The sequence below is a fragment of the Orbilia oligospora genome, assembly GCF_000225545.1.
Source record: "Orbilia oligospora ATCC 24927 unplaced genomic scaffold scaffold00006, whole genome shotgun sequence".
Lineage (NCBI taxonomy): Eukaryota > Fungi > Ascomycota > Orbiliomycetes > Orbiliales > Orbiliaceae > Orbilia > Orbilia oligospora.
The window spans coordinates 82,775-99,967 of NW_011645563.1; the positions used below are offsets into that span (position 1 = coordinate 82,775).

The 17,193-nt window shown below is 46.0% G+C and overlaps 7 protein-coding genes across 7 annotated transcripts; 4 read left to right on the forward strand and 3 right to left on the reverse strand.

Annotated features, from left to right (window-relative positions):
- Positions 1–279: 279 nt before the first annotated feature.
- Positions 280–2,651, forward strand: AOL_s00006g34 (uncharacterized protein; the record flags this gene model as incomplete). Its single annotated transcript, XM_011119343.1, has 5 exons — positions 280–310; positions 376–410; positions 478–604; positions 666–2,614; positions 2,640–2,651. The coding sequence occupies 5 exons, from the start codon at positions 280–282 to the stop codon at positions 2,649–2,651; spliced, it is 2,154 nt and encodes a 717-aa protein (XP_011117645.1).
- A 365-nt stretch (positions 2,652–3,016) lies between these two features.
- Positions 3,017–3,943, forward strand: AOL_s00006g35 (uncharacterized protein; the record flags this gene model as incomplete). The annotated part of the gene is made up of 2 exons (XM_011119344.1): positions 3,017–3,047; positions 3,267–3,943. The coding sequence occupies 2 exons, from the start codon at positions 3,017–3,019 to the stop codon at positions 3,941–3,943; spliced, it is 708 nt and encodes a 235-aa protein (XP_011117646.1).
- A 444-nt stretch (positions 3,944–4,387) lies between these two features.
- AOL_s00006g36 (uncharacterized protein) lies at positions 4,388–5,063 on the reverse strand (the record flags this gene model as incomplete). Its single annotated transcript, XM_011119345.1, has 2 exons — positions 4,388–4,929; positions 5,006–5,063. 2 exons carry the CDS (start codon positions 5,061–5,063, stop codon positions 4,388–4,390), a joined length of 600 nt encoding a protein of 199 aa, XP_011117647.1.
- A 1,307-nt stretch (positions 5,064–6,370) lies between these two features.
- Positions 6,371–7,754, reverse strand: AOL_s00006g37 (uncharacterized protein; the record flags this gene model as incomplete). Its single annotated transcript, XM_011119346.1, has 5 exons — positions 6,371–6,494; positions 6,579–6,722; positions 6,799–7,017; positions 7,078–7,488; positions 7,603–7,754. 5 exons carry the CDS (start codon positions 7,752–7,754, stop codon positions 6,371–6,373), a joined length of 1,050 nt encoding a protein of 349 aa, XP_011117648.1.
- A 3,041-nt stretch (positions 7,755–10,795) lies between these two features.
- On the reverse strand, positions 10,796–11,239 carry AOL_s00006g38 (uncharacterized protein; the record flags this gene model as incomplete). The annotated part of the gene is made up of 2 exons (XM_011119347.1): positions 10,796–10,984; positions 11,048–11,239. 2 exons carry the CDS (start codon positions 11,237–11,239, stop codon positions 10,796–10,798), a joined length of 381 nt encoding a protein of 126 aa, XP_011117649.1.
- An 851-nt stretch (positions 11,240–12,090) lies between these two features.
- AOL_s00006g39 (uncharacterized protein) lies at positions 12,091–13,308 on the forward strand (the record flags this gene model as incomplete). The annotated part of the gene is made up of 4 exons (XM_011119348.1): positions 12,091–12,168; positions 12,289–12,455; positions 12,612–12,647; positions 12,729–13,308. The coding sequence occupies 4 exons, from the start codon at positions 12,091–12,093 to the stop codon at positions 13,306–13,308; spliced, it is 861 nt and encodes a 286-aa protein (XP_011117650.1).
- A 2,153-nt stretch (positions 13,309–15,461) lies between these two features.
- On the forward strand, positions 15,462–16,668 carry AOL_s00006g40 (uncharacterized protein; the record flags this gene model as incomplete). The annotated part of the gene is made up of 4 exons (XM_011119349.1): positions 15,462–15,470; positions 15,878–15,998; positions 16,081–16,356; positions 16,454–16,668. The coding sequence occupies 4 exons, from the start codon at positions 15,462–15,464 to the stop codon at positions 16,666–16,668; spliced, it is 621 nt and encodes a 206-aa protein (XP_011117651.1).
- Between the last annotated feature and the right edge of the window lie 525 nt (positions 16,669–17,193).

A 17,193-nucleotide genomic window follows, 5' to 3' on the forward strand; every position in this document is an offset into this window, starting at 1 on the left:
GCCAAGGCCGGGCGAGTTGGGCAACCCAATCTGGAACCCTCCGCCTAGTTAACTCACCTCGACTCCATCCACTATGGCCATACCAGCCCCTTGTAACGAGATATCTACAAATCGTACCCTAGTCTCCTCATGCTCGAGACCATCGCTACCATTGTTGTTCGCCCCTCATTGCGGCAATCACGGAATCCATACTCTCCTGTGTTTTTAAGGCGGCATCGCCTCCTTGTCTCACAGCAAATCAACCCTTCGTGATCCTGGAATGCCCGAGTAGTTCTCACTATGGACCTAGAAGCCCGACGACGAAAAGATTGTAAGCCACATACCTCTCTCTCGGCTCTCAGGCTCGCTGGGTGTCTAACACATGTTCCCATATAGGGCGCTATGGCTGCGTAATGGATGCTGGTTCATCGGTAACCCATGACGAGGGACTTCAACCATGGCCAAACAAACCACAACTAACTTACTCTTCGCACGCAGGGCACCCGGATATACATCTACAGATGGCTCGATCATATGTCACAACGGGAGAAGGCGACCCCCGAAGAATTAGACAGCTTTCCGCTGATTTCGACAAAGAAAAAATGGATTAAAAAGATTCGACCTGGTACCACATTTGCCACATTGCCCTTTCGTAGCCGCTTGGCAATCTAACTTCTCTTTTCAAGGTGTATCGGCTTTCGCGGACAGGATCGAAAGTGTAGGTCCAGACCATCTCGAGGAACTTTTCGCACACGCCCGAACGATCATTCCTCCCGACCAGATACCCGACACCCCGTTATTCCTATTAGCAACTGCTGGTGTTAGACTACTGCCCGTGTGGGAACGAAAGGCCCTACTCACAGAGATATGCAACTATGCGGTTCAGAACACCAACTTCCTACTCCCGGATTGCAAACTTCACATTCAAGCCATAACAGGGGAAACTGAAGGCCTTTACGGCTGGATCGCTGCAAATTACTTAATCGGCTCTTTTGATGCGACTCAAAAACACGATCATGGGAAGAACCACCACACTTACGGGTTTCTCGACATGGGAGGTGCTAGCGCTCAAATCGCATTCGTACCAAATGCGACAGAAACTAAGAAACACGCCGATGATCTCAAGTTACTCCGGATGCGAAAGCTCAGTGGGCAGTCGGTAGAATATAAGGTGTTCGTTACAACCTGGTTAGGGTTTGGGGTACATCAAGCAAGGTCTCGATATCTCGAAAAGCTAGTAGAAGCGTCCGGCGGCGAAAACGTTCTAGAGCTCCCAGACCCGTGCCTTCACCGGGGGCTGACAGCGACGATAGATGGCAAGGAAGTGGGATCTAGCAGCGCTGGGTCGGGCAACCAGCCGGCCTCCGAAAAGAAACCATATCTCTTTGGTACCGGAAAATTCGATGAGTGCCAACTTCAGGTCCACCCACTTTTATCTGACGGCAAAATACCCTGTAACAATGCTGCGTGCTTATTGGATGGCCATCACTTTCCTCAGGCAGACTTCGACATCAACCATTTCCTTGGAGTATCGGAATACTGGCACACCACTCACGAGGTTTTTGAAATGGGACACGAGACTAAAGCATATGACCTCGCAACTTACTCTAAGAGAGTCAGAGAGTATTGTTCGGAGCCTTGGGATGCTATCAGGGACAAATTACATCAACACGAGTGGGGGAAGAAAATCGACGCTGAAAAGGCGATATCAATTTGTTTCCGAGCTAGCTGGGTGATGAGTGTCCTCCATGACGGGATCGGGGTCCCAAGAATTGGTCTGGACACAAGCGGGTCAGGACATAACGCTACAGAGCAATTGATCGGAGGCGCTAAAGACAAAGGATTCCTCGATCCCTTTCAGGCCGTGGACGACATACATGATGTGGAGGTGTCCTGGACGCTCGGGAAAATGGTGCTATATGCGACATCTGTAATTCCTCCAAAAGGGAATTCAGGATACGCTTTACCAGTCGGATTCGGAAGCAATACCCTTAAAGGCGAGGTGATACCTGCCGACTTCGAATATGCAGGAAGTGGTACCAACCCTGCAAAGACACCATCTAAACCCCACATACCAACGACACCACCTACCTCACCTGCGATTGGTGGCTCCGTATCGGGTATCCCCGTCCCCACAACGGGTAGCGAGCCGGGACCGGGACCAGAAGATGATTCAGACCATTGGCATGGGGCGCTATGGAACAACAGCAATTCAAATCGTAGGATTCCCGGGATAATTCTGTTCCTCTTGATCTTCTCATTTGCTTCATATCTATTATTGGGTCGGGATAGACGCCACCGACTGGCGCGGAAAATGAACCTACATAGATTGTTTGGTGGGAAAGGAAGAAAGAGCGCTATGGGTGGCAGTGGTATCTTGTATGAAAGAATCGGAGAAGACATAGAATTGGGCGAGTCTGCGACGCCATCATTCTTCGAACTTGCTGACTACGAAGACGATGATGTGGGAAACGGGATTAACAATGACAGTGGGAGTAGAAGCGGTACGATGAGGCGGGGAGTCTCCACCAGCAATGTCAAAGGTTTGGGGTTAAACTTAGGCCCATATGGGTCTCGAATGGGTAGCCGAATATCAAGCCGCGAGCATCTAGCTGCGGTGTCGAGGAGTCGGGACGTAAGTCCTTCTCGAGGGAATGCAGGGAGGAGAGTGAAAAGTCCAATGCCTCGGTCAGACCCTTTTTTGTAATGGCGCCTTCGATTTCCTGTACCCACGCGTCCCAATTTCCTTGCGTCCCTTGCGTCCCTTGCCTTCACTTCCATTTCTTTTGGCGTTCTGGCGTTGAATAGATAAGTCAGTACCTATTTAGTCCATATCGGTCGATAATACCCATATATAGATCATGTACACGTGCCAAGATCCTAGTACTAAAAGCGAGCTAAATGCCTGTGACGAAATCTAACATCTCCAAGCTGCACAAGCAAGAACGCCCATGCTCTACCGCTGCTGCTGCAAGCCTTAGGCCATAAAACTGTTTCCACTGCCTCCGACGAAACAGCCTCCAGCGGGCCCGCCATCATGTTCGGGTGTATTTGCGCAGGGCGACAAGGTTTGGGCACCTACCCGATAATCCCGAGCTAGTTGTGAGCACGCATCACCATCTCTAATCCCCCCCCCCAAACGGTACCTACAAAAAATAAAATGAAGAAGGGGAAGAAAGATGGGGAAAAAGGAGGACGGGGACGAGGATTGAGAGAAGAAGCAGAGAGAAAGCTAGAAAAATAGAAAAGAGAAAGGCTGACTGAAATCATTTATTCCCTCCTATCAGTGCAGACAAACCTCCAGGCCGTTTCTCAAACCGAATTTCTCTTTGTGCTTCCCTCAGCACAGACCATCAACCACATTGTCGTCTTTCTCCTTCCAGACACCCAGCTACCGCCTGGTTATGCGGCTACCGTCTATTTCCAATGGCCCGGTAAACCATTTCAACTCCTCGGCGGATTGTCGATGGAGAAGCAATCCGCAATATTCCGGCTGAAAAGTGGCCCTCAAACTATACCTAGCGGAACGGCAACAGCAGCAGGTACTAGTACCTCGGACGCTATGGCCGATGAGAACGGGTTTTATCCTACCGGAGCAGAAAACATAACAGCTCAACTCGGTATATCGATAGAACCGATAGGGCAGGCCCAGCAAAAGCTCATGATGCTTCCTGTTCACCTATCCGGGCTATCTGCTTCGGCGACCCTTACATCATATGGAGCTACAATCGTCCCTAGGGATGGTACTTCGGACTCGAATGCCCTAGCGAGCAGAGACAGCGCCGCGACTTTAACACTAGCAAGAAGAATAATGAAAAATGCGTTTAATTATCTGGGATCCTTTAGTTCTGGCCCACCGGGATCTGAGGTGGTCCCCATGAGAGAGTTTCAATCGTGGTGGAATAAATTCGAACGGAGGCTTACCGTCGATTCTAGTTTCTTGGAGAAGGAGGAAGAGGCATAGGAGTGCCTTTTAGTCTTTTTACAGTGCCTTTTACTCCCTTTCCTACCTATGGTAGGTGCACATCCGTGCGATACGAGCTGCCTACTTAATAGTATGTATGTATATTTATTTTGTATAATTGTCTGTGAAAGCGGTGGAAGTCCTTGTTTACGGGCTGGTGCGGCTTTGAAAGAAAGCAAGAAAGACTATCAATTGAAAAAAAAAAAAAAAACACCCAAAAAACAGAGATATCGGAAAGGGGAGAGAAGGGAGAAGAAACAAGGCCGAGAGTGCTAGAACCCGAGATAAAGAAATTATGCATAAGAAACCATGTCATCCCGGATATTAAGGTAAAGGGAACTTGAAAAATGCTATGCAGAATGGTAGTAGGGAGCCGTAGCTCCGACAGAGTTCTTGTGGCCTATGAGATATATTCCACCCAGAAGAGGTGCTCTAGAATGGTTATCAAGCTGTCTGGATTTTGTAATCGCCTTTAACCACATCGCTATAACTAGGTGGTGGTTGAGAGGGCCCAGCAGAGGATCCCTCGCCATGGTCCATGCCATTAGCAACTGGAAGGTTATCTTGGGATTGTATTGCCGGCTTATGGGTATCGGCAACTGTGGTTTCGGCTACGGGACGAGGTGGCGATGATACTGAAGCGGCAGCGGTTGTAGTTGTGGTGGCGGTGGCAGTGGTTCCATAGGTTTGAGGCCTTGTCTGGGATCTTGGACTCTGTGGGCGGTGACCCTGTTGGTGATGATGATGGCAGCCTTGCTGCTGCGGTGCGTACGAAGGTTGAGTATGTGCAGCGACAGATGGGTAGGTTGCGGTATAGTAGTATACTCGCTGGTTACCTCCTTCGATCGGCTCGTAACTGTAGCTATACGGATCAGGGTATTTCGCGATTATGTACCAGGCATGAAGAAGGCCTGGAAGGTATCCAAGGCATAGCAGAGCGATGTTTATGATGCTATCGGCGGAGCAGACTCCGCGCTTGACCCAAACTATGTTGTAGAGACGCTTGGTTAGCCTGGAAGGGATGCGGAGGAGAAAGATGTCAGCGGATAGGCAAGTACTCACCAGCGATGGGAGGAAACAAGACAGCGAGAACCGCGAGAAAACAGTCGGAAGAGCACATTTTCGACCTCTAATATGCTATGAAGATGTCCTGGCGAAGAAATAATTTGCTCTACCGCTCTACTATTGTCGAGTTTTTAGGGACCGGCTGTCGGTGGAAGGCAGTGAAATTGAGGTTGAGTGTGGGCGAGAAGGCCCGCCTCAAGATGACGACGCTGGCCCGCTTACATAAGTCTCAACCATCATGCATCACCCTGTCCTCGAGCGTGACACTCAACATGGCCTCGCGGGAGGGCAATTTATTCTTATTTTTATTTTTATTTTTATTTTTATTTTTATTTTTATTTTTATTTTATTTTATTTTTATTTTTGTTTACTTTTATTCGTCTATATATTAATATTTTACCGGGATGATAGATGTGAATACTTTATACAGTAGGTATATAATTTGATTTGATGGATTCATATATCCCTTGCTAGAGTTAAAGGTTTGACAAGATTGCTTTTGGCAGTGTTAATTCTAAAGGAGAGGAGGTATCAGGGTAAAGGAAGAGGCGGATTGGGAATATAAAAGGTGTCAAAGGAAAAGCTAGAAAGGAGAGACCAAGGAACGATACGATGTTTATATATAACAAACGTTGGGGGGGGGGGGAGGGATTATATGGAAGTATATGACGAAACGAAAAACTAGATGACTCCGCGCTATATCCCTACAAAAAACACATTGATTTTCAGTATCGATATCTCCTAGAGACACTCTACTTGAGAAAATCACGGAAGGTCAACCTGGAGGACCGGCGGAGTCGTTACTATGTTCTGATGAAAGAGGCTCGAAGCGATATTAAACCCGAAATGAAAATGAAATGAAAAGAGAAACCAACAAAAAAAAAAAAAAAAAAAACATGCTATATAAAACGCAAGGGGGAATGTAATGGACGAAGGAAACGGATAACAAAAGCTGCAGAATAAAGTGTCAGCGACAAGATCAATTTTTGTAAAAGCAAATCGTAGGGTGAGCCCGCTGAAGATTGTATTCGAACCAGAAGCCAGACCGAAAGAACCAACAAGCGCAAATCATCCAACCACAATCATAACTCTACGATTCATGAGATTATTTAATCGTTAACGCTGTTAAAATGGAAAGAGGATAGAAAGAGTTGAAGCAATTGTCATCAGAAAAATTCAAAAGGGGGTGAGAAGGGAGGGAGCGGAAAAAAAAGAAGGGGGGAAGGGAAAAGCTAAAATTAGACATCGGGGAGCACCCCCCTCGGTTTGAGGAGTGCAATACGATCATGTTGCTTAAAGTGCGATGAGCAAAAAGCATAAGTGGAGAGTCGGGTATTCGGTGAAACGGTTTTGTACGGCTTGTTAGGAGATGGTAGTGGCCGCGAGGGCACTACTGACTTTTTCAATGTCAGATTGTCCGGCAGCCGTATCCGATCCAGAAGCGAAGTCCGGAGGAAGAACAGCCTTCTTCTTCTTCTTCTTGGGGCTATTACCAGTAAAATTCAGTCAGCGAGTGAGTTAACTACCTTTTTAATAAGTAGTCAAGGCCAGATCAAGCAATCCAACTTACACTTCTCGAACGCAGTCTACACACCGAGGATGGCTACAGCTTGCACACGCTTTAGTGATATTAGCGCTCGCACTGCACTCTGAGCACGTCCATTTGAGAGGCTTCTTTCGTTTGATTTCTTCAACAGGTGTTGGCTTCCGGTTCCTACATCCCACGTTTATATTAGCCGCCACCGACCAGCCAAAAAGGAGGTATAATGACTATAAGCGGAAGAGCATACGGTTCTCTATGGCACTTCTTGCAACGATTGTGGGTACACTTCGGACATGTTTTCTGGCCAGCAAAGTCGGATTCGCACTTGTGACATTTCCAATGCACACGTTGACGGATCTTGCGATATACCAATGGCTGGCCTCCCGTTTTGCTTGGCATTGTGAGTCCTTCATAAGGGTCGAACTCCTTTGGCTGTGTCTTTGTCTTCTTCTTGTCCGTTTTGGAACTGTTGAGATCGATTTAGTTGGAAACCTGTCATAGTCTTGGGATAGCGGAGGGAACATACGGTGGTGAACGCGGGCACTCTACACATCTCTTATGGGCACAACTCGGACAAGTCTTCTCGCTCCCAAAGGCAGTTTGACAGACATGGCAATAACGTCTAACACGCATACGGATCGGCTTTTCGACCCTTTCACCAGCGGGAGGCCGTGCGGCGTAAGGCCAATCTTCCGGAATCTCAATACCATGCTTTTCAGCCAGTTGCCGGGCACCGAGCGACAGCGCGGGTTTTGTTTTCGGGGACTCAACCGTAGATGTAGTAGCTTCCGGTATTGTTTTCGACGGTTCTTCCAGCTTGATAGTGGGCTCTACGTTTGGTTTGATCGATGATTGAGGAACAGTATCGGTTGTTTTCGTGGCTGGTGTCTTCTCTGCAACCGGAGCAGAGGTAGAAGGACCGGGTGCACTAGCAGACCTAAGACAGAGGAAGTATCAATGTCAGTTTTCACAACGCTTCGATTTTCCCTTGCATGTCGCAAGTTTTTTTTTCTTTTTTTCCTTTTTCTTTCTACATTTTGGTTAGACGTACGAGGATTCGGTGGCCGGTGTGGTTTCAGTCGGCTCGTGTTTCTTTCCTTTGGAGGGTTTTACAAATTTCGAGACAAAGCGCTGAATGCTGCGCCTTTTCGATTTATCCTTCTCGACGGGAGGGCCGCCAGTGGGAGGTTGTGAAGTCGACATGTTTGATGGATTCCGAAGGTCTAGTGTCGGTCGGTCACGAGAATACGGCGGGGGGTATTTAGTTGTCGGGAATTTGAAACCTTCGGTACGGTATTAATGGAGATCTAGGTTGTTGTGTATCAGAGTAATTGTATCTGTCGAAATGTTCAAAATATCGATCGCATCCAGGTTAGGGAGAACCAAGCAGTTGGGAACCAGCAAGGGCAGATCTGATGAATGGACACGACAACCCAGGTCCTTGGATCCGGTAGGTCGAAAGCAATTTGAAACCAAGAGGACAAAAATATATTTTAAAGTAAATAAAATAAATAAAATGAAATGAAAAAAATAAAAAGAAGCAGGAGAGGGTTATTCCTATCTATCGGCCTGTCCGTCCGTACATCTGAGGGGATGGATGGATGTGGGTATGGATGTGTGAATGTCTGTCTGTCTGTCTGCCTGTTGTCCGTCCCAGACGGTCGGGTCGTTGGGTGGTTAGCTTTATTTCTTTTGATGGGAGAAGCAAAGGGGGGTTGGTTGGTTGGATGGTGTGTGAGAGTTTTTTTGGAACCGACGGAAAGGGCAAAGAGAGATGACAAAGACAGGGGAATTGTAAAGGTTAGTGTTAGATATTGCGATGATGGTGGTGATGGTGATGATGGTGATGATGGTCTAGTATGATACAATACATGTACAAGATACCTCACAGGACAGTTTTATGGAGAAGAGGTTGGAAAGATAGTACGTATTTAGAGGGGGGAAAGGGAGAAGGGGAGGGAAGGGAAAGGGAAGGGAAGGTTCCTTAGTAGTTAAAGGAAACTACCCCAACTGACCTCTTTTTTTGAAAAAAAAAACTAAAAAAATACAAAAAGAGAACTAGCGACAGTGGTAAACCACAGTTTCGGGACCGGAATCAAAGTCAAGATGGTTGTTGACGTTAACTTTGACTTTTGACTTTTGACATTGAAGATGGGAAAGTCTTAGTTTTTTTCCTTAGTGCGTATTGGTATTGAAGGGAAGGGAAGGAAGGAAGGAAGAAGGAAGGAAGAGAGGAAGACCCTCACAACCATCAACCATCAACAACCATCAACAACCATCAACCATCAACCATCAACCATCAACCATCAAACCTCAAACCTCAAACCTCAAACCTCAAACCTCAACCTTGACTTTGACTTTGACTTTGACTTTGACTTTGACTTTGACCTCAATTTTGATCACCAAGTACTTAAGTCAGCTATTGAGAAGTAAGTAAGTACCAACCGACTTCCCAGTTACATAACTATTTCTACTTGCTTGCTTCCTCTTCCTCCTCCTCTTCTGACATATAAGAGGGGACAAGCACTCTCGGAACCTCTCTCGCTCTTCTTAATAACTCTGCTCTCAACTTGTCCCAATCAATCCAAATTCCAACAGAGACAAGTGCAGGTCAGGACAGGACAAGGCAAGGCAAGGCAAGACACCCCCAGCCAAAGCAAGATCCCAAGACCCAGGAAGCCAGAGCCAGCGGAAGGTGGAGAACACCAACGCTGCAGCAAAACGAGACAAGAGCAAGAAACCATGCAGCAAACCGCCTCCCGGCGAATGCAAAAGAACACACCACATACTACATTCATACAGAACCTCGCACCAATGTACACAGTACATCCATGTATGGATGTCTGTATGTATGTATGTATCGGTACTGTGGAGCGGAAAGGGGAGGAAGGCCTCCATCGAATAGCCGCTTTGGCCGACAAAGGGCAGGGGTTCGATTGATCAATGGCCACGCGGATTGGGGGGGCCAAACGAAGTGGCCCACAAACCTGGGTCTGCATTTTGCTTCCTTACATTACATTACATGACAATTACACGCCCACGCCATGAGGATGATTGACTTATAGTTAATCCTCGTGTGTCCCTTCCACACTGACAATCATGCATTGCATGGCGGCCAAGGGCTCTCCGACGGTAAATCATGTCACCTCCACCCGACCCCAACCTTGTCAATACGACCTCCTGCTTTCGAATCGAATCTGATGGTTCCATATTAATCCCGTCATTCATACTTCGGCAACTATCTACTAATATTGTACATACTTACTGTGCTACATGAACACAGATACACATGCTTAAGTTAGTAGAAACTACTCTGTACGTTTCCTCGGTAGGTACGAACCCCCCCCCAAAAAAAAAAAAAAAACTACAGGGATCATACCTCCTACGATCCCACCGGCCGATGTGCACATCTCCGCCTCTGCGCTGTCAACTTTTTATCCCGCCAAACAGGCTCCCGGGCAGGCCCGTTTTCCAGCTGGGAGAATTCAAGGGCAAACTTGGAACCACCCCACCTGTTTGATTTGCTTTCGACAAATGGATCAAGAACCCGACTTCCCCAGCGGCGCTACTGCCGACCCTTGTCGCCTGCTTTTTGACGAGACAACTTGCCTTCCTTGAATCCAATCCACCTCCGCATGTGCTTTTTCCCATCCTTTCATCTTGTACCAGTACATACTTCCCTCGTCCGAGCATGACCTGACTGGAAAGAGTCAATTATCCCCCCATATAAATTTCCAGAGCTCAATGTACCATGTACACTCCATGAATCAACGAGGGAAGGGGGAAAAAGAAAAGAAAAAAGAGAGAAAAGAGAGAAAAGGAAAGATAGAAGGAAAGAAAAGCATTGTGGAAAGGTTAACGTTTCGGTACTCTGATGTAAACCACCATTTTCTCCCACGCGCGTTTATAACGTTTAACCCTCTCGCTGTTGTGACTTATTTAACCGCAGGAGCCATCCAAAACCCATTGCTACTACAACGACTGCTGCACTTCCAACATACCCTCTTGCATAAACTACCAAAATAACGGGAACAAGTTACGGGCGGAAATGCGGAGTGCTACCTCGGGAAAACGAGCTACCTTACATATGCCGTGCTTGCGTTCCAGCGAAACGCCATATGGATTCCACATGTGTAAAAGTATGCGAGACAGGTACTTAGGTACTTGAGTACTACTTATGGATTCATAAAACAAAGTTTGTACCAACCAAAATACAAATATTCGCCTGAAGCCTTCTTCGGTACCTATGCATCTACCAGCGCATCCCTAATCGCTATCACACCGTCCTCATCCTGAACTTCCATAACCTTGCCGACTTCGGCGGTGTTTCGCATGAGCTCCTTGGCACCAGCATACAACATTCGTAGTTCATTGTTTGAATTCTCGGGCATATAATACAGAAGCACATACGGTGTGGAAAACCGCCCGGATTTCTGGGCAGGTGGTTATCAGCCAAGCAAGGAAGACTAGACAGATGGAAAGAGGAAACCACCTACCAATGTCACCGGATGGCTCAGAACTACATATCTTGGCGTATTCTCTGGTAAGGCATCTGCGATATCTTCCAAGGTCGTATACACCTCCTCGTCAGCCTCTCTGATTTCCAGTGACTTCCTATCGATTAAATCTAAAGGCAATACCCGATTAGCCAAACAAAAAAGAAAAACATTCCCCGCATTCCGTAGCATTGGCGAGCGGGAGGGACGGGGAGGTAAAAGCTACGTACAGATGCGAGCCTGGGGTGTGGTTGCTCGAGATGTCGAAAGTCTAAACTTCCGTAGTTGTTTCTTCGTTTCCTCACTGAAAACGTAAAGTCGGGATTCGGACGCCTGGGGACGTAGAGAGAGAGAGGGGACGGGTGGGGTGGTTAGACTATGCTATGCAGAGAAACAGGAGAAGAAAATCTGGAATTGGAATCAGGTGCTTAAACTTCAGCCAACAGAAAAAAAAGATATACCATAAGTAGTTCCGAGAAGTCTATAGATAGACGCTATATTATATCAACAGCAAAGAGGAGATGGAAGTGAACATGGACTGGCGGGAGATGATGTCGAGACCGATATGAAACCTTGAAGTAGCTCGGAGAGCGGCAGCAGATAATAGTGACAGTGCAGAGCTGACCAACTGACTGATTAGGTACTGACTTAATCTTAATACCTAACCGAAGGAGGATAAGCTCACGGAACTGTGGCTTATACATACCAGCCCCGACATCCACCGCCACACCTGTACAGTATGTAAGTACTTACCTTCAAGGAAGAAGTAAGTAAGTACTTAAGTACTTAAGCATTTAAGTATATAAGGAAGTACTAGTACCGGGGAGAAAATTATCGATCGATCAGACCGAAGCTGGTTAAACGAATCACGAACACATGCGACCCTCTCATATATACATTCCAGCCAGGTATATATAAATCCCATTCACCCGATGCTAAGTTTCTCCATACGTGCACGAATCCCGCAATATCTGCACTCGAGCTCTTCCGGATCTGCCCTTCTGTTCTCGAAGCCGGTTTTATATCGTCTCCCTAGCCGAAATATGTCTCCATCCGCTCCCGTCCGGATGATTCAGACGGCTGCCTGTCTGGTTATTGGAGATGAAGTCCTCAATGGAAAGGTGCTCCCATTGTCGCTCCATCCTTGCATGATCAGTGCGGTGCCGGAAATGGCCATGGACATGAAATGAGCATCGGACTGACAAGGGTGTCTCTTTTATGTTTTTTACGCATATTCTCAGATCGTAGACACAAACAGTCCCTTCTTCGCGAAATACTGCTTCTCTCTCGGGCTCGATCTCAAACGGGTGGAGGTGATACCGGACGATGAGGCGGATATTATCGAGGCTGTCAGGCGAATGTCCGACAAGTACGATTTCGTGGTAACCAGTGGGGGAATTGGTCCAACGTATGTCACGACACAGGCCCCTAAACTTAAGCTTACAGGTCCGATCGGATATGTAGGTCCACACACATATATATCTACTAAGTATATATATAAATATGTGTGTGTGTATGTGTGTGTGTGTATGGTGCTAATCTTACAATAATATATATTCGTCAGTCACGATGATGTGACCTATCCAAGCATTGCAAAGGCGTATGTGAAAGCCGCCTATCCCTTGCGCTACATGCATTATATATATATGCACACGTCTAACATAAGGGGATGTACATATAGGTTCAACGTCCCATTGGAAATACACGATGAAACCCGCCAGAGGATGAGAAAACTTTGGAAATCCAAAAGAAACGAGGCAACATTCGACTGGGACACCCCGTCCAATAGATTGACGGCAAAATTACGGATGGCAACGTTGCCAACGGGTGCAGGATGTCGAGCATATTTCCCTTCTGACGAGTTATGGGTGCCTATTGCGATTGTGAATGATAACGTTCACATCCTTCCCGGGATCCCATTGCTTTTCCAACAGATGTTGACGGGACTGGAGAAAGAGCTGGTTCCACGGATTGAGGCATCCAGCCGGAATATATTTCGATTGATGATCAGTACCCCGCAGCCGGAGTCACAGATGGCGGATTATCTCACATCGCTACAGGAAAAGGTCCAGGAGCGTGGGGTAAAGGTGGGGAGTTATCCACGGTGGGGGAAGCCGAGGAATACGGTGACGTTAGTGGGGAGAGATCGAGAGTATATAGAGGGCTTAGTGGAAGAGGTTTCAAAGCAGTTGGAGGGGGTGAGGGTTAGCGTGGAGGGTGAAGACGACAGCGAGAGTGACGAGGCGGTAGAAGGTGTATAGATTGTTTTATATATACGATCGATCGATGAGAAAACATCAATAGAAACAAAACAAACCCCCCTCCTAGTATTGGATATTAGGTGATGATATTTCATAATTACTTACTTAAGTACTTTGTGTATGTGAGTAAGTAAGTAAGTAAGTATATTATAGATGCAGCCTTCTGAAAACGTTTCAGATGCACGCCATTTGGAGAAGATTGCATTGCATCTACCGGAAAAACACACTAAGCTGGATTTTATGAATTTATTTTATGAATTTATTTTATATTTTATGAATTTATTTTATTTTATTTTATTTTATTTTTCTATTTTATTTTTAGACGGGCCCAATGCAATGGAGTTTATCTCCATCTGGCAGCGCTCGAGGCGTGCGGACGGGTGGTATACTTACCAGTTGGAGTCGGGTTTGGTTTCCCGGACTGCTCCAGGCTCCGCTTTCGAGGCCGTCTTTCCTTTTCCTCTTTTCCTCTTTTCCTCTTTATAATTTATAAAAATTATTTTTAATATCCTGAAAGTCTAAAGAATCAAATCAAATCTAGATCCTGGCGGTGGTTAGTTGCAAAATAGTAAATAATATGCAAGAGCGTCCGTCGCGAGACGTTTAGCAGCAGAAGTAGTGTCCGAGACCAGACGAACAATGCAAGAAGATCAATAAGATCAATCGACTGGCCCTTCCTGTTAAGCTCCGCTAAGCAGTTCCAGTCGGTTTACTGTCCGCGTCGTGTCGGGAAGCCCGCTCGGTTTGGTCGTTTAGTTCAAAGTCGCCTGGGTCTGGCCAACAGCAAGCCGGAGAAGTCTCCACCGCCTCTTTATCTTTCTCTTTTTTGCCATTCTCTGTTTTGTTTCTTCCCGCGTACAAGTGTATGTGAATGAACGGATGAGAGAGTGAGTGAATGATGAGTGAATGAATGAGTGAAATGGACGAGTGAATGAGTGAAATGGATGAGTGAATGGATGGATGGATGGATGAATATGAGTAAAGTAGATGGAGTGCTTGATAGAGAAGATGGAGTAGAGGTTGAGTTCAGTTAAGTAAGAAGAAGAAGAAGAAGAAGAAGAAGAATATCAACCAACCCAACCCAGCCCAGCCCTTCTTTTTTTATCCCGCTCCAACATCGATCTCGTGAACTTTCCTTCTTCTTATTCTTCTTGTTCTTCTTCTTCTCCTCTTTATCTTTATCTTTCTTTTTTCTTCTTATTCTTATTCTTATTCTTATTCTTATTCTTATTCTTATCTTCCTCTCCTTCCTCTTCCTGCTCCTCTTCCTGCTCTTCTTCCTTTCCATCCCTTCCAAATCCTCCTCCTCACCACCACCACCATCGCCTCTCCCATTTCCCCTTACGCCTCTTTTTTTTTACTCAAGTACTTATAGTATAAGCATACTTATAAGTATAAGTATAAGTATAAGTATCAGTAGAAGTATATATATATATCTCAACTTCCAGCCGAGATTCCAAAAAAAAATCAAACGAAACCAAATCAAATTAATTCCCCAAAGGAAATATCATCACAAACAGGCATCTGCCAATACGCGAAATTGTCCAAGTACGTCCCCCTTAACCTCTCCTTTCAACTTTCAACCTCGAATCTTTCGACTCTTCCACAACCCCCCCCTCCTCCTCCCCTTCTTCTCCCCTCTCTTCCTCCGTTTTCTCTTCTCTCCTTCGGCAGTTTATTCCTGGGACCCCGTTATATACGTGTGTATCATCTATACACTTTTTAAAAAAAGTATCTACACATTTCTCTTTCTCCTGTCTCGTCCCCTTATCTATCTGCGTATGTTGCATATGTCTTGAAAGGAACGGAACGGATTCCAAAAGACACCACCCAGCTCGGATATCTCCCTTTGAGAGCCTCGCCATCCTTCTTTCCTCTCCCATCCCTTCCCTTCCCTTCCCTTCCCCGCCCCACCCCTTGACCTGATCTAACCTAACCGTCCCATTTACTTTACTTTATTTTACTTTATTTTTTATTGATTTGTTTCGTTTATTTATCTTCTCTTCCATCTTCCATCTTCTGTTCTCCGTTCTCCGTCCTTTGTTCTTTATTCTTTGTTGCTTCACAGCCAGCTTATTCGCCGACCTTCGGAAACAGGCACGCGGGAAACTCGTCGATAATTTTATCATCCTTACCTATAATCACTCGCCCTCATGTCTAAGGTAAGAACAGACTCGATCATCGCAATCCTTATCTCTCTCTCTCTCCCCTTTCCTTCGAATTCGCGCGCCACTGCCGAAAAAAAAAAAGCCGCCCAAGAGAATAGAACCAGGTCGCTATTTTATTATTATTATTATCATGCATCATCATTGTTTTCTTCTCCCTCTTCATCGCGGGATTAGTCGCATTGAAAAAAAAAAGTTTCTACGACGGAACTGGGACGGATCGCTTGACAACTAAAAGAACCGGCTTGTTATCCCGAGCGATCTGAAGACGAATATATATATCTCATCTATCCTTTCGCGCTGGGGGTTTCAATCTCGACTATCTCTCTCCTAGCGCTTTGGCGATCGAAAAAAAATTCACCTACATATCACAGCTGACACCGGTTGTTTTTCATCCCGTATAGGCACAGTTCCTTCGGGAATACAAACTCGTCGTCGTCGGCGGTGGTGGTGTCGGTAAATCTTGCCTGACCATCCAACTGATCCAATCGCATTTCGTCGACGAATATGATCCGACTATTGAAGGTATTTTTTTCCCCCCCTTGATACCACGCCTATTCACCACTTCACTACCAAGCAACCCGTGACCAACATTTCCTTTCCGTAGATTCCTATCGAAAACAATGCGTTATCGACGATGAAGTCGCTCTCCTCGATGTTTTAGATACAGCCGGTCAGGAGGAGTACTCCGCCATGAGAGAACAATATATGAGGACAGGAGAGGGTTTCCTTTTGGTCTACTCCATCACCTCCAGAACCTCTTTTGAAGAAATTATCCAGTTCCAGCAGCAAATCCTAAGGGTCAAGGATAAGGACTATTTCCCATTAGTCGTTGTTGGAAACAAGTGCGATTTGGAAACCGAAAGGCAGGTATCCACACAAGGCAAGTCACAATACTCTATTCTATTTATTTATTCTATTCTATTCTATTTTATTTTTCTATCATTACTAACAAAACAAAATTATCGGGAAATCAACAGAGGGTCGAAGTTTGGCTGATTCCTTCGGCTGCCCATTTAAGGAGACATCCGCCAAGGCTCGTATCAATGTTGACGAATCTTTCTATGAATTGGTTCGCGAGATCAGAAGATACAACAAGAACCCTGATGACCATAAAGGCAAGGACGGAAGCCGCGATAACGGGAATGACGACCCGAACGGCCCGAGCCCGGCCTGCAAGTGTGTTATGCTTTGAAGATATGTCAATCTGTACGGATGCAATTCTAACGATTTAATACTTCACCTCTTCTTCTTTCTTGTTTCTTCTCATTCTTCGATTTTACCATACATACCTTTTTATATCTTAATCCTTCAGTTATCCGTCGCGTCAGCGCAGCATTGTGTGTAGAACAAACTCCTGTTCGGTTTCCCTTTTCCCTCTTCGCGCCTAAGAATGTATATCGCCATATCACTTTGCGGTCCATGTGAATGTCCCTCTTCTTCGTTTCATTTTTTCTCACGGTGTTGCTACCAGCTCTTCCATCGAGGTTTTTTTTTCTCTCTCTCTCTCTCTCTCTCTATTCGAAGCTCTTCTTCTTATTTCCCCCTTCCTCGCATTTGGCTCTGCCCTTTCTGGCTATTTACTGTGTTTATTCTCCTGTCCTTACTTGTTTAAAAAAATTCTCTTTCAACCTTAACATCATCATCTCTACTGTCATTCACCGCATTTTTCTAGCGTGGCATTTCCCCTTTCGTTTCGCGCATTGGGGTCCGCGAGTTC